We start from the raw sequence: 14,588 nt of genomic DNA, 5'->3' as shown, positions 1-14,588 counted from the left end.
TAGAAGTGATTAGATTCAGAACTAATTTTTCTCAATAGATCCTGCTGTGTCTGGGTTTCTTTCTTTAAATCCACCTCTAACCCATAATTTCCATGCCATATGTATATCTGAAATTCATGTAATAGTCAAAGATTTCATTTGATATACTAATAAACCAGTTTTGCAAATGGTTTAAAAAGTTATAAGACCAGTCAAAATTCATGTTCAATAAACATATGTGGGATAAATAAATCAGTTTTGGGATTAGTATTTTCATTAGTCTTCAGTAATTTTCTAAACTTATCCTTGATTCTTTCTCAAGCCTCCCCACATCTACCACTTTTCCATGGCTATATCCATGCTTGTGTACTATTTTCCCATAGCAGATATATAATAAAATAACTATATATAGGAAATAAACATGTACTTAGTGTTAAGTATTATTATTTTTCCATGCATGAAGAACAGAAAGAAAAGAGAGGAAAATTGAAAAATTCACCTTTAGGATCACCTTCATATCTTTTTTTTTTTTTTTTTAAGATTTTACTTATTTATTTGACAGAGATCACAAGTAGGCAGAGAGGCAGGCAGAGAGATGGGGGGGCGGGGAAGCAGGCTCCCTGCCAAGCAGAGAGCCCGATGTGGGGCTCGATCCCAGGACCCTGGGATCATGACCTGAGCCGAAAGCAGGGGCTTTAACCCACTGAGCCACCCAGACCCCCGTCACATTCATATCTCTTAAACTTTGGACAGGACTGTTATTTTTATATCTATTAAAAGTAAAATCAGTTTCCAACAGAATTTGTGAAGAAGCTTCTCATGTATTGTGGCTGGTAGTTTTATTTATAAAAAATGAAAATGGGGCATATTTTGCTGTTTTTTGGGGGGGGAAATGATTGCATTTCTTTACATTATTAGATAAAACCTAAATACATTACACTTTCAACAAACTATTTTATAATTTCAGATTTAAAGGTCATACCTTGTTTTTGAGTAGGCCGACCATTGCTGTGCAGTTGCAGTGTAGGTCAGGTTTCATTTTCAAATGCCTTTGGACAGATCTTTTCCTGATAATTGGAGAAATGGTCTCTGAGGGCCAATTCCACCTTGTGGCTGGATTCAGAGCCCAGTGATCCCACATGGCATGGAATAATTACCCCTGGGAAATGTCCCCTTCTCCTCTTGCAGCTGGCAATGTCAAAAATTTGTTCTCTAGTTTGGCATACGGTTATTATCTATCGATAAAGGAGATGTTGGGAGTGAATTTTCTGGCAAAGAAATGCATTATGTCCTATATTATTGAGATAACAGATGAAAAAATAGCGGTGTGTTTTAGCCTGAATTCGTCTGTGATTTGCCTGTCCGCAGCACACACAGAACTGTGGGATTTCATAAGCACGCAAAGCTGCCCTGTAACACCTTTTCCTCACCAAATGAAAAACAATGCTGCTTTTAAATTTGGCTTTTGAGTTACACACTGTACCTGTAGTTTCATATGGGTTGTTTTTTTTTTAACATATCATATTTGGTTAGTTGGCCTTTTAGGGATCCTTACACAGTATCACCATTGACATGGATCACGTTGTTCAGCAGCGTCACACATAGTGACAGGGATTCTGTATTGGGGACCAGATGGAATGATGTCCGGCTCAGATCACTGTATGTAACTTGGGTGCCTTCTCATCAGTTCGCAGATGTATAACCTTTTCAGTTATCCCAAATGGCATAAAGGGATATAAAACTGTATCTTCAGAAATAAATTTCTTTCTATGTTACTGCTGTTTTTATTGACATATCCGTGGAATAAAATCTATGCCTGACCTCTTAAAAATGCATGATTACCTAGAATGTTGAAATCCTATTTAAAAATTATTTTACTTAAAAATTAGAAACAAAATGAAGTGCTATTTCTGTAAACTCAAGAAGAGTTTTGCTAGTCCATGACTGGTAAAAAGGTGAAATCCTATTTCTGATTGCTTGTCCTTGGAGTAAACTTCAACAAACATTTCTGGGCTGCTTACTGTTGACACCCCAGTAAACTCAGAGACTAGTGATAGCACAGTGAGCACGGTGAGTACAATAAGAAGTTTAACTCACAGTCTTTGTACTGCTGATCAGTACTCCATAAAACCTGTTTGAAATTGTAGTGTTACTTGGGGGCCCCTCTACAATTTTATTAATTAGACATCCATTCAGCTTTTTTCCCTTTAACTTCCAAAAGCAATACTTTAACCTGGAATTAGATAAAATGGTCTATAGAGAAAGGCTTAAGTTCCATTTCTTTTTTTTTTTTTTTTTTAAGATTTTTTATTTATTTATTTGACAGAGATTACAAGAAAGCAGAGAGAGAGAGAGAGCAGGCTCCCCACTGAGCAGAAAGCCCGATGCGGGGCTCAATCCCAGGACCCTGAGATTATGACCTGAGCTGAAGGCAGAGGCTTAACCCACTGAACCACCTATGCACCCCTTAAGCTCCATTTCTAATTAACACACTTAAGTCACATCATTGCTGTAACTAATTGTTGAATCTAGGTGTATGAGAGTAGCTAATTCTGTTCTCAAAACTTTCCTATAGTTTGAACTTATAACAAAATGTGGGGGGAAAAAGAAAAAAGTTACCAGTGATCTGCCTGGGCATTATGAAAGGGAGACTAGTAAGATATTGGAAATAGAACATTCTAATAGTGAAAGAAAATTCCAAGGAAATCTGAAAACTGTTGAATGTAATTGACTTCTTCAGGGTTATGGCAGTAATACTAGATAAGGTGATGTCCTGCTTGAACGACACACTCATGCTGAGAGTATTGATTCTCTATGACAGTCATCCCATTCCGAGCCAACAGCCTTTCCCTTTTGGAAATAATGGAGAAAAGCAAATATAATTTTCGAAATCCTTCACAGGGACCAAGCAGATCAAAAGCCTTTTAATCATCACAACAGATAGGTCGTACTTACTATTCTTTTAGTTTGGAAAGACTCAAAGCGAGATACGGTCCGCATCTTAGAGGAACGGCTGTCCAAGGGCTTTTTCCATCAGATATCCGCCACTGTCTCCATGAAATTTTATCTATTCCCTTTTAAATTTTATTAATTAGCTTATAGGGATTGGGCTTGAAAGAAGGCTTGACTTCATTGTTCTTCCTCACAGTTGGCAGTTGGAAATTTTCATCTGGGTTTGGTTGACCCTTAAGTCACTAACCCCGCGGCGGATGTGAATCGGCCCGTGGCAGCCCGTGAATTGGCTTCAGTTCTGATTAGCTATGTATCCCTCCGCTTGTGCCTGGCACGTTGAAGCACCATTAGGGCAGGGCACGCATGCTCTTTATCTCCGCCCGTCCAACACTTAGCATAGTGCACGATAAGTCATCCGTCCGCATTAAATATTTGTCGATGAATTACTTTGAAAGCATTTTCATGAACTAGAAAGCGTTTGAGAAATAGAAGGCATTTTTAACTTGTAATCATTCGGTAGAAAGAGACGCAGCGCCTGAGGATTTAAAAATCTTGTTGTTTTATAATCTTAAGAGCATACGAATTGCTTGTGCTTTCTGAAGATGCTTCCAGTTTATTTGAAACAAATAAAATTTTCTCCTGCATCCTGAAAGTGGACCTGCAAAACTAAATCATAGTCTGAAGGATGACTGAAACAGACTCCAGCCCTGAGAAAATCCATGGCTATGACAGTGGTGGCAGCCACTCTGCATGGCCACACCTTAGAGTTAGAACCTCAGAGGTTCCAATGTCTTTCTTTATATGCAAATTTAAAATACCTGTTGTTATTCACGAAGAAGTTTTCCTCCTTCCTTCCTTGTTTACCATGTCCATTAACTAAGCTGAAAAGGAAATCAGTAATTTTTTTTTTTGGCTGCACTAGAGTGAACAGGCTAACAATGAGCACTTGTGAAATACTGGCAAGCCCTCTTAAAAATTAATACTATCAAATAATCAATCTTATAACTGGTCAATGTTCATGACAGAAAAAGGAGGGTCTCTGGATAGGAGAGTGTGGGAAGTTCTATTTTAAGTGAGGTAAATAGCTTCTTTGCAGCATGTGCATTGGTTAGCTCATGTTCAGAAAATTCGAAAAGGGAAATAATGCCTTTCTTTTGTAATGAAAAAGGCAGTTCTTTAGGTGTTAATGATTTAAAATGCATAGCTCATACACTCTGATCAGAGAAGAAGTTGCGTTTTGGTGAGAGAGTATTTCAGGCTATCTATTTTGATTGTGTTTAGTGTTTGTGAGGAGGACGTGCCTCAACCTATAACCTTTTCTCCAGGTTAAGATTATTTTGTGTATCTCTCTCTAAAGGTTAGCGTGGGTTCTTGTTCTGATGCCGGTGAGCTAGGACTGTCTTTAAGAGTGTCTGAAGTTCCAGTTTAGATAGGGACAAGCTGTGTCTTGGTCCTCATGGGTTCTTTTTGGCTCTAATCAGGAATTTTATAAGTCAAGTATCTTTTAATCAGTGCTTTTTTTTTTTTTTTTGCTTCACAACCTAATGTCTGTTTCTTTGGAGGCACCGTGCATATGATTTAGTGGATCTTTTTACATTAATATTAATGCTGTGGGAATTATGACTAGCTCCTCTTAGATACTTAATACTTCAGACTATGATTCTTATTAGGAAATATTTTCCTTTATACAAGCACAGACTCTATAAATAGCATTGTATGGGAGGAAAACAAAAGACTGGTTGATTCTAATTTAGTCAGATGGAAAGGAGAGCAGGGATAAATTTATATTCTGAAAGGTTTATATCATGTATTTATGTCATGTATTTCAATAGAGTATTGAACATGAAACTATTACTGGCCATTTGATCTTTTTCTCCATTATGTTATCTATATGTGCCCATAGGATTCACAAATGATGCTGCCAAGTCAGCAGGAGGCAGTATTTTTTTTTTTTTTTTTTTTTTTTTTAAAGATTTTATTTACTTATCAGAGAGAGAGAGAGCGAGAGTGAGCACAAGCAGATAGAGTGGCAGGCAGAGGCAGAGGGAGAAGCAGGCTCCCCGCTGAGCAAGGAGCCCGATGTGGGACTCGATCCCAGGACGCTGGGATCATGACCCGAGCCGAAGGCAGCGGCTTAACCCACTGAGCCACCCAGGCGTCCCAGGAGGCAGTATTTTTGTTTGTGTTTCCCATTACCCACCAATGCTGGACTTCTAGGGCTCTCCCATTCCCCAGGCAAGCCCCATCCTTTCAGGGTTCTCTTAAATTCTTCACTGGGCCATTCAGGAAAGGCCCCCTCCCTAACTCTCTCTATCCATTGACCTTCAGGCTATTTTCTAGGAGACCAGCCAGTCCTCAAATCCTTCATCTCTGAGGCCCTCCCTGACCAGTTGTCCCACCTGGCTGTGAGTCATCCCTCCCGTGAATTTCTCTATCACTTTCCACCCTTCTCAAGATCCTAAGAAACATCAAGTATTCTTGGGGTGGCCTGGGAAATGAACAAACTCTTTATTTCTGATTTCACTTCCTTGACCTCGGAAATGATATTGTTCTGTTACCCATTCATTCCTTTGCAGATAACCAAGCTGAAAATAGATAGCAACCCTTTTGCCAAAGGCTTCCGGGACTCCTCCAGGCTCACTGACATTGAGAGGTAATGAGAATTTTATATCTACTTTTCTGTCCAGATAAGATAAAGAGAAGAGTGGGTTTGTAAGAACACAGTCCTTTCAACGCCAAAGTGCCATAACCTTACTGTAGATAGTCTCCGATCCCACACCCCACCTTCCCTTCCACCTAGAAGCCCTGTAGACATGTGGCTGCTTAAACTGGGACAGCTGCCGCACCTGCATCTGTGTTTGTGAGGAGGTGGTTTCTTTGGTCAGGACATTGACTCAACTGTAAAAAATAGGATTTCTTCCTTATCAAAGACTCAGTCCTTTTGATGATGCTAAGCTTCCTCTCTTAGGTGGTAATCTGCAGAGACATGGAATCTTGATAGCCTTTGCTTTCTGAAGTGGACATATTTGCTAGCATGAAGAATATGAGTTGTTTGGAACTTTGAAGCAAGGAGATGTCATTTAATTCAAGGCCCATATTTTAAATGTGGCATAGACTGCTTATATTTAATAGGAGAGACATCAGGTCTCAGAACCTTGAAGAAGACAAACGAGAATCATGTGCCTGTAACTTACTCAACTTTTAACTTAGTTAAAATGGTTTATGCAGTGTGAGATCCTCTATGTGGTGAGTAATGTCTATGTTGAGATCCGCAGCTTGCCCATAGGAATGCCAAAAAATAATGCATTTTTTTTAGGGAGAAGATTTTTCAACCTAACTGATTATTTGTATCCCTTAACCGTACTATGGAACTTTCTGTACTTCTTTTTTGTGTGAGAATATTTAAGTTCTACTCTCTTGGCAGACTTCAATTATACAATACAGTGTTACCAACTCTAGTCACTATGTTATACATTAGATCTTTAGACCGTATTCATCTTCTCTACGTCTTTTGTGTGGCCCGGAGTCTACATTTGACAGGTGGCATACCCTAGCCACCAGGCCTCTGGTGTATTTTACCTCCAAATCTTTGTGTGATTTCCTCCCCACCAGCTGCTACACATGTCTTTCACACTCTTTGTTACCTGACACATGGTCACATCTCCTGATTTTGCCACTTCTCTCCAACTTGTCCTAGAAATGCAAATGAAGGGGTCATTGCACATTTTAGCAATAGCTGTCTGATCCTTCCCTCTGCCCTCCCAAGTAGCAGGTATCACGGGGTGGTTTTGATTTGGAGGAAAAGATATAGAGGCTCAGTAGGGAGGCAGAGAAGCCAGCAGGAGAGGCTGAGAGTGGAGCAGGTGCTGTGGGATTTAAGTAGAAGGGAGAAATTAAGTTATTGGAGAACTTGACAAATGGTTGAGGGTGCTGAGATCAGGGAAGGAAACTTGAGCTTGTGGTTGAAAGTCGATTGCAGACTGCACTGAGACACCAAATGGATAGCTCCCCAGTGAGGTGGGACATAGGCAAGCAGGTCGGCCTTGAGACCCAAGTCACAGAGAATGTGGCATTAGCAGTGTGGGTGACAAATAAGTCCATTGATAAAGGCTGCTGTCATTCAGGCATGACCTTTTTCATCTCTTATTTCTGGAGAACCAGAAGCAATGAACCTCTCCATTTCAGTCAGGTAGCAGGTGAGAATGAAGACAGTGGCTCAGTGCGACAGTAGTGTTGTGTTTTTACCTTCTGTCTCAGATCAAGGGGTGAGCATGATCTACTGGGAGACAAACTCATGGGTTAGAGTCCCAGCTCTGCCTTCTACTGGCTGAGTGATCCTGGAGAAGTCTCCTAGCCTTTGTCCCCTCACCTAGAGGATGGGAAAAATAACCCCGCTCATTCAAAAGTTTATTATGAGAATCAAGTAAGGTGGCATTTATGAAACACTTTATAAATCTAAAAATGTGAAATAATTATAATTTTTTGCCCCATTTAAGTGTAAGTCTAAGAGTCTTAATAAACTACTCCCGGAGCAAAAATAGCCCCTTATTTGCACGTGTGCTCATGAGATACGAGTCCCCAGACTGCCCTTTACAACAGTAGATTTGATAATGCATGCAGGCACATTTTCCACTGATCGAATAAACATCCTGCTGTGGGGAGCACTCACATGTCTATGAAGCTGAGTAGCTTTCAATGGTCTGAGGGCGAAGAGGGCATCTTCTGTGACCAGCTGAAAGTTTGCAGGATGACCTAACTAGTGTGAAATTGGCCAAGGTTTTGGATTTCATTTCCAGGTATTTAAGTCTGAATTTTCCCTAAACAGCCTTTGGGGATGGGTCAAATCAGATCAATTGATCTTTAGAGACCTAAAGAAATTAAATTAGTCTGGAGTCAGTTACTGCACTAAACCATCTAGTAATTGAATTGCTCCTTGTAACTGATTGAAAACAGCCCTATCTGTAACAATATAGGGGACTTTTCCTATAAGAGATCTGAGACAAAAACACATCTTTTTATGACATGATGACAGAAATTGCACTTTTCTAACCTAATTGAATATGATGTTATAAATATGTGACCTTAATGATTTCAAGTTTCCTGTTCCAGATTTACAACTTATGTGTGGGACACCCAAAGCAAAATGTTGTTGGGACTGGATCTGTTTGCCTTATACCTCCAAACTCATTGTATTATTTCCTCTACAATTGCACAAGTGTTTGGGATACTGTATAAGGCATTACAGTTTCCCTGCTCTCATTTTACTAGGTCCTGTGCAGATACTTGAATGTCTCGAATGCTCTATGTGTAGCCTTACTCTCCAGTGACAGCATCTCCTTCATTCATTAGATGCTTTGCACATATACCTATAATGGACAGCTTAGAAGCAAACCAAAAGCCCAAAGGCATTTCTTAATATAACCGAATTTATAGTTATTTTGTTCAGGAAAAGAATTATCTGCTGGTATGTCAGAGAATAATAAACAGACTGTCACTTAGTGTTTTCTTTTTTTGGGGGAGTGCTTTGTATAGTAAGGGAAAGCATGGTGTTACTTTTGAGGAAAAATAACTAGGAGCATTTTTCAGTGATTTCTTCAAAATTTTCTTTTGTTAGTCTTTTTTTTTTTTTCTCCAAAGAGAGTTCATGCTCATTGTAGAAAAATGCTAACAAATAAGAAGAAGAGCTTAAATAAGTAACAAATCCCATTCACTCAGAGATAACCACTGGCAAAGATATTCTTCTAGGTACTTTCCTATGCCATGTATGAATATTTACTTCCTTTAAAGTTTACATACATACTATTTTTATTTTTTAAGATTTTATTTATTTATTTGACAGAGAGAGAGATCACAAGTAGGCAGAGAGGCAGGCAGAGAGATGGGGGCGGGGGAAGCAGGCCCCCTGCTGAGCAGATGCGGGGCTCCAGCCCAGGACCCTCGGATCACGACCAGAGGCGAAGGCAGAGGCTTTAACTGACTGAGCTACCCAGGCGCCCTGCATACATACTATTTTTAATCATTTCTGCTTAATATCAGTAGATATGTCTGTGGTATACTTTTTAATGGCTGCCTAATTTTCTACTGTATATGATCATTTATTTGACCAATCCTGTATCTGAGTTATTTAGGTTTCCCACTTTTCATTATTATAGACAGAGCTAGGAGGAAAATATATACCTTTCCTATATTCTTTATTATTACCATAGGATAAATACTAACAAATAAAAATGCTGGGTCTAGGCATATAATTTTTTTTATTTTTATTTTTTATTTTTATTTTTTGTGTGTGTGCCAAATGGCGGTTTTATTAGAGCATGAGGACAGGACCCATGGGCAGAAAGGGATATACTTTTTTTTTTTTTTTAAAGATTTATTTATTTACTTGACAGACATCACAAGTAGGCAGAGAGGCAGGCAGAGAGAGAGAGAGGAGGAAGCAGGAGGCTCCCTGCTGAGCAGAGAGCCTGATGATGCAGGGCTCGATCCCAGGACCCTGAGATCATGATCTGAGCCGAAGGCAGAGGCTTTAACCCATTGAGCCACCCAGGCACCCCAGGGATATACTTTTTTAAATCATGATCTTTTTATTTGTTAAAACTTTGAGAAAGACCTAAATATTCACTAATGGAAAAACGGTTTAATAAATGTGTACGGCCAAGCAGTGGAATTTTAAAAAATCATGGTAACATATGCAACATAAAAGTTTACCCTTTTAATCATTTTTTAAAAAAGATTTTATTTATTTATTTGACAGAGATCACAAGTAAGCAGAGAGGCAGGCGGGGCGGAGGGGGGGAAGCAGGCTCCCTGCTGAGCAGAGAGCCCAATGGGGGCTACACCCCAGGACCCTGAGATCATGACCTGAGCTGAAGGCAGAGGCTTAACCCACTGAGCCACCCAGACACCCCCATTTTAATCATTTTTAAGTAAACAATTCAGTGGCATTAAGTATATTCAAATGTTGTGCAACCATCCCCATATTACATTTTACATTTACATTTACAGTGATTCCATCATCCTAAGTAGAAAATCTGTACTCATTATTTCAAATAGTGACTCTCCATTCCTCCTCCCCCAGCTCCTGGTAGTATCTGTTCTACTTTCTTTATGATTTTGCCTAGTTTAGATACTTTATGTAATGGGAAAGATAATACACGCTTTTAAGGCTTTTCATGCAAAATGCCAGGTTTCCTTCAAGAATGATTGTCCATGGCATTGTCAAGAGCGCCCATTTCTTGTGCCCTTGTCAAACATAATTTTTCATCTTTGCCAATTTGATAGGAAATTTGTACTTCCTTTTGTAAATTGGCCTGTTTATGTCATTAGCTTTTTTTTTTCTTTTGGATTGTTTATCTTTTATTGATCTATGTAAACTACTTACATGAGTATTTTTATTGCTTATATTGGAACCATTTTATCAGTTTGAAATTAGCTTTCTATGTATGCTTTTGATAAACAGAATATTTTATCACGAAAATATTATTAAAAAATATACAGGGACATGTCTGTTTTTTTATAAGTGGTTCCAATACCATGTATTAACTAACATATTCCTTTCCTACTTATTTATAATTCCTTCTATCATATACTAAATTTTTGCCTGTAGTAGTTTTTGTAGTCTCTTTATTGATCTTCCAATATTGTTTTTATTTTTGTAAATTGATAAAATGCATGAATATTTGATGATACTTAGATACCTGATATGGCAAACTCCAAACCTTTTTACTTGTTATTTTCAAATTTTCTTTATATTCTTTGATATTTACACTTCCAGTCTTTGGAACCATTTTGTCAGGTCTTCCCAAAAAAGTCTTTGGAATTTTGACTGGGCTTATGTTCAATTTATGCAGTGATTTGGGAGAGAAAATTGGTATCTTTACAGTTTTGGAACTTCCTTCTAGGAATATGTCATATATTTGTCCTTTTACTGAAATGTCTTCTTAAGTTCTTTAGAAGTTTTGATATTTTATTTTTTTTTTAATTTTTTTTTTATTTATTTGACAGACAAATCACAAGTAGGCAGAGAGGTGGGGAGGGTGGAGACGGGGGCGGTAGTGGGGTGGGGGTGAAGCAGGCTCCCTGCTGAGCAGAGAGCCAGAGGCAGGGGCTCCATGGTAGGGCTTGATGGTAGGGCTGGATCCCCAGGACCCTGAGATCATGACCTGAGCCAAAGGCAGAGGCTTAACCCACTGAGCCACCCAGGTGCCCCAGAAGTTTTGATATTTTCAAGTTTGTAAGTCCTGCCTGTATTTTCTTAGGATTATAGCTAGGTCTACTAGAGCTACACTGTCCAATTTAATCAATAGCTACTGCCCACAGATGGCTAGTGAGGGCTTGAAATGTGGCTTTTCTACATTGAGATGTGCTGTAAGTACAAAAACCAAACCCCATTATTTTGAAGGCTCCTTGAACAAAAAAGGAAAATATCTCAAGAACAGTTTTAAAATATTGTTAGGTGTTAAAATAATATTTTGGACATATGTTGGGTTAAATAAACTATATTAAAATTAATTTCACCTATTTAAAAAATGTGATATCTAGACTATTTAAAATTGCATATATGGCTCACACTACCTCTGTATTGAATAGTACTGTAGTAGAGTTTTTTGGGAGGAAAGAGCTTGCTTTTGGAAGTAGAATTTTTAATCAGAAATCTACCTAGTTTAGTCTGTAAAAAGCTATTGATTCCTATGTCTTTGGCATACTGCCATTTTACTGAACTTCAAAAAAATAGTTTTAATAATTTTTCTTTTTAGTCTCTTGAATTTTCCAGTTAGATTGCTATATAATTTGTAAAAAATGATAATTTTATGTATTTCTTTCTAATAGCTATGCTTTTAAAAATGTCTTTTCCTTGTATTGAACTGACTTAAATTTTCCAGGACCCTACTGAAAAGTAATGATGAACAATCATTTTTCTCTTGTTCTTGACTTGTTTAACAATGCCTCTAATGTTTGGTCATTATATATGATTTTCATTGGCTATGGGTTTCAGGAGGATATTCTTTATCATATTGAGGCAATACCCTTCTATGCCTAAAGAATTTTTTGTTATTCTGAATATTAGTTGAAATTACATTTAATGCTCTTTTAACATTTTAGACAGTTTTATTTTTCTACTTTAAAATAATAATAGTATCAATTATACTCATAGTGTCTATGTTGAATTTTCCATTTATTCCTAGAATAAATCCTATCTTGATTTTATCTGGCTTTCTTATAATACATGGTGGATTTAATTTACTTGTATTGTACTTAAGTTTTTTTTTTTTTTTAAATCAATCTTTGAAACAGATTTGACTTTTTTCTTCTTTCCTTTCTGTCAGTTTTTGATATCAGGTTTCTGCTAGTTTGTTCAAATGAGTTGAAATATGTTCCTTCTCTTTGTTGTCTGGATCAGTTTAAATAGCAAGGAAGTGATTTTACAGTCTTGCCTATAAATTCATCTGGGTGCAGTACTTTTTTTTCTTTTCCTGTAAAGATTTTATCCATTTATTTTAAGAGAGAGAGAGCGAGAGAGCATGAATGGGAGGTGAGGAAGGAGCAGATGTGGGGCTTGATCCCAGGACCCTGGCATCATGACCTGAGCAGAAGGCAGATGCTTAACCAACTGAGCCACCCGGGTGCCCTTGGGTGCAGTACTCTTGGGGAAGACTTATTAAACTACTTAAGTTCCATAGTTTATCAGTAAATATATCCCATTTAATGCTCTTTGTCTTGGATTCTACTTTGCCTAGTATTATATTATTATGCTTTTAAAATTTTTGCTTTCTTTGCCTTTTAATTTTTAAAAATCTCTTGTTACTACAGCAGGATACCCCCCTCTCTTGCATCATCCAATATCCTGACATTTCTTCCATGAAGGAACAAACCTTCTCTTGATTCCACTTGTCTATTCAATTACCGACTCTTCAGTTTTCTGCTCCGTCTCATAGTAAAGCTGCTTAAAGAGTTATGTGTATTCTCTTCCCTTTGTCTTTCCTACCCTTTCAGACTTTCACCCTCTTCTCCACCATCCCACCCTTGTCCGGGTCACCGGTGACCTCTGCATGGCTAAATCCAATGGTCACTCTCAGTCCTCATCTGCTTTGGCCTGTCCCTCAGGTTTGACAGTGCTGTTTATTCTCTCCTATTGTCTTCCTGGCTTTTAAGACCTCTCACTCTTCCGATTTTTATTCTCCTCTACTGGCCATTCTTTCCTCCCCCTCACCCAGCTTGGTTCTTCCTCTTGTCCTCTGTCTTTAGACAGTGATGTGTTCTGGGCCTGGGTCCTGGGACCTGTTTTACTCAGTCTGCACCTACTTCCTGGTTAATCTGATCCAGTTTTGTGCCATTATATGCTGATCACTATCCAATTTACATCTCTTCCTCTGGCCTCTCAGAGTCAAAGATCTAACTCGCTATTTCATTTACTCTTCCTTCTCCCGCTAGGATACCTCGAATTTCACATTATCTGCAACAGGAGTGCCCAGTCATACTCTTCCACGCCTGTTCTTTCCTTACTCTTCCCATCTGTGCTGCAGACACAATGCAGCACACTGCTCTGGCCAGAAGGCTGGCGGTCATCCTTGGCTCCTCTTTTTCTTTCATTTCCCACATCCAGACAGTCAGTTAATCCTTCAAATTGTTCAGAGGAATCCAGTTACTACTTATCATCTCCACTGCTATCACCTTTATCTGTGATACCATCATCTCTTCCCTAGATTGTTACACTAATCTCCTCATTAGTCTTTCTACCTCTACTCTTACTGCCCTTAAATCCATTTCTAGTACAACAGTCAGAAGGATCTTGTTGAAGAAAGCAAGTTGGACCGCATCATTCTTGCTCAGAGCTCTCTAATGACTCACCTTCTCAGTGATGGTAAAATCCCAGTTCAGACATGGCTTGAAAGGCCCTGTGGAATCTGACCCCAGCCTTCTCAGGTCTGTCTCTGAACTCTTGTACCTTTCTTTCTCTTGCTCACTTTTCTTAGCATACCCAGGACCAGGTTTGCCATTGGGGCTCTATACTCACTTTAATCCTCTGCAAGAAATATGCTGCCCTCAAATCTGAATAGGTCTGAGGCTTTGTCTTTTTTTTTTTTTTTAAGATTTTTTATTTATTTATTTGACAGAGAGAGAGAGAGAGAGATCACAAGTAGGCAGAGAGGGGCAGGCAAAGAGAGAGAGGAGGAAGCAGGCTCCCTGCTGAGCAGAGAGTCCGATGCGGGACTCGATCCCAGGACCCTGAGATCATGACCTGTGCCAAAGGCAGAGGCTCAATCCACTGAACCACCCAGGTGCCCTTTTTTTTTTTTTTTTTAAAGATTTTATTTGAGAGAGCGAGAGAGCATACAAGTTGAGGAGGGGTAAAGGGAAAGGGAGAAACGGACTCCCCGCTGAACAGGGAAGTGGATGTGAGCCTCCATCCCAGGACCCTGGGGGACCATGACCTGAGCCAAAGGCAGCCACTTAACCAACTGAGCCACCCAGGGGCCCTGAGACTTTGTCTTTTGTTTCCTACTATATCCCTAGATCCTAGAATAGTGGCTGGTACATAGTACACACTCAACATACTTGTCGAGTAAATAATGATGTATATCTACAGAATATTTATAGTTTTAAAGATTTTATTTATTTATTTATTTATTTGGAAGAGAGTGAGAGAGAGACAGTAT

At 38.9% G+C, this 14,588-nt stretch overlaps 1 protein-coding gene across 1 annotated transcript in view; it reads left to right on the top strand.

Annotated features, from left to right (window-relative positions):
- LOC111147438 (T-box 20) overlaps positions 1–14,588 on the top strand; it is a 54,217-nt gene that overhangs the window by 17,077 nt on the left and 22,552 nt on the right. The window contains exon 6 of the mRNA XM_022503445.1: positions 5,508–5,584. Within this exon, the coding sequence (XP_022359153.1) occupies positions 5,508–5,584 (77 nt within the window). The remainder of the gene's footprint in view (positions 1–5,507; positions 5,585–14,588) is intronic.

The sequence above is a fragment of the Enhydra lutris genome, unplaced genomic scaffold (genome assembly GCF_002288905.1).
Source record: "Enhydra lutris kenyoni isolate GAN:26980312 unplaced genomic scaffold, ASM228890v2 scaffoldscaffold16, whole genome shotgun sequence".
Lineage (NCBI taxonomy): Eukaryota > Metazoa > Chordata > Mammalia > Carnivora > Mustelidae > Enhydra > Enhydra lutris.
The sequence above is the reverse complement of the archived record's forward strand: the minus strand, read 5'-3'. Positions and strand labels throughout refer to the sequence as shown.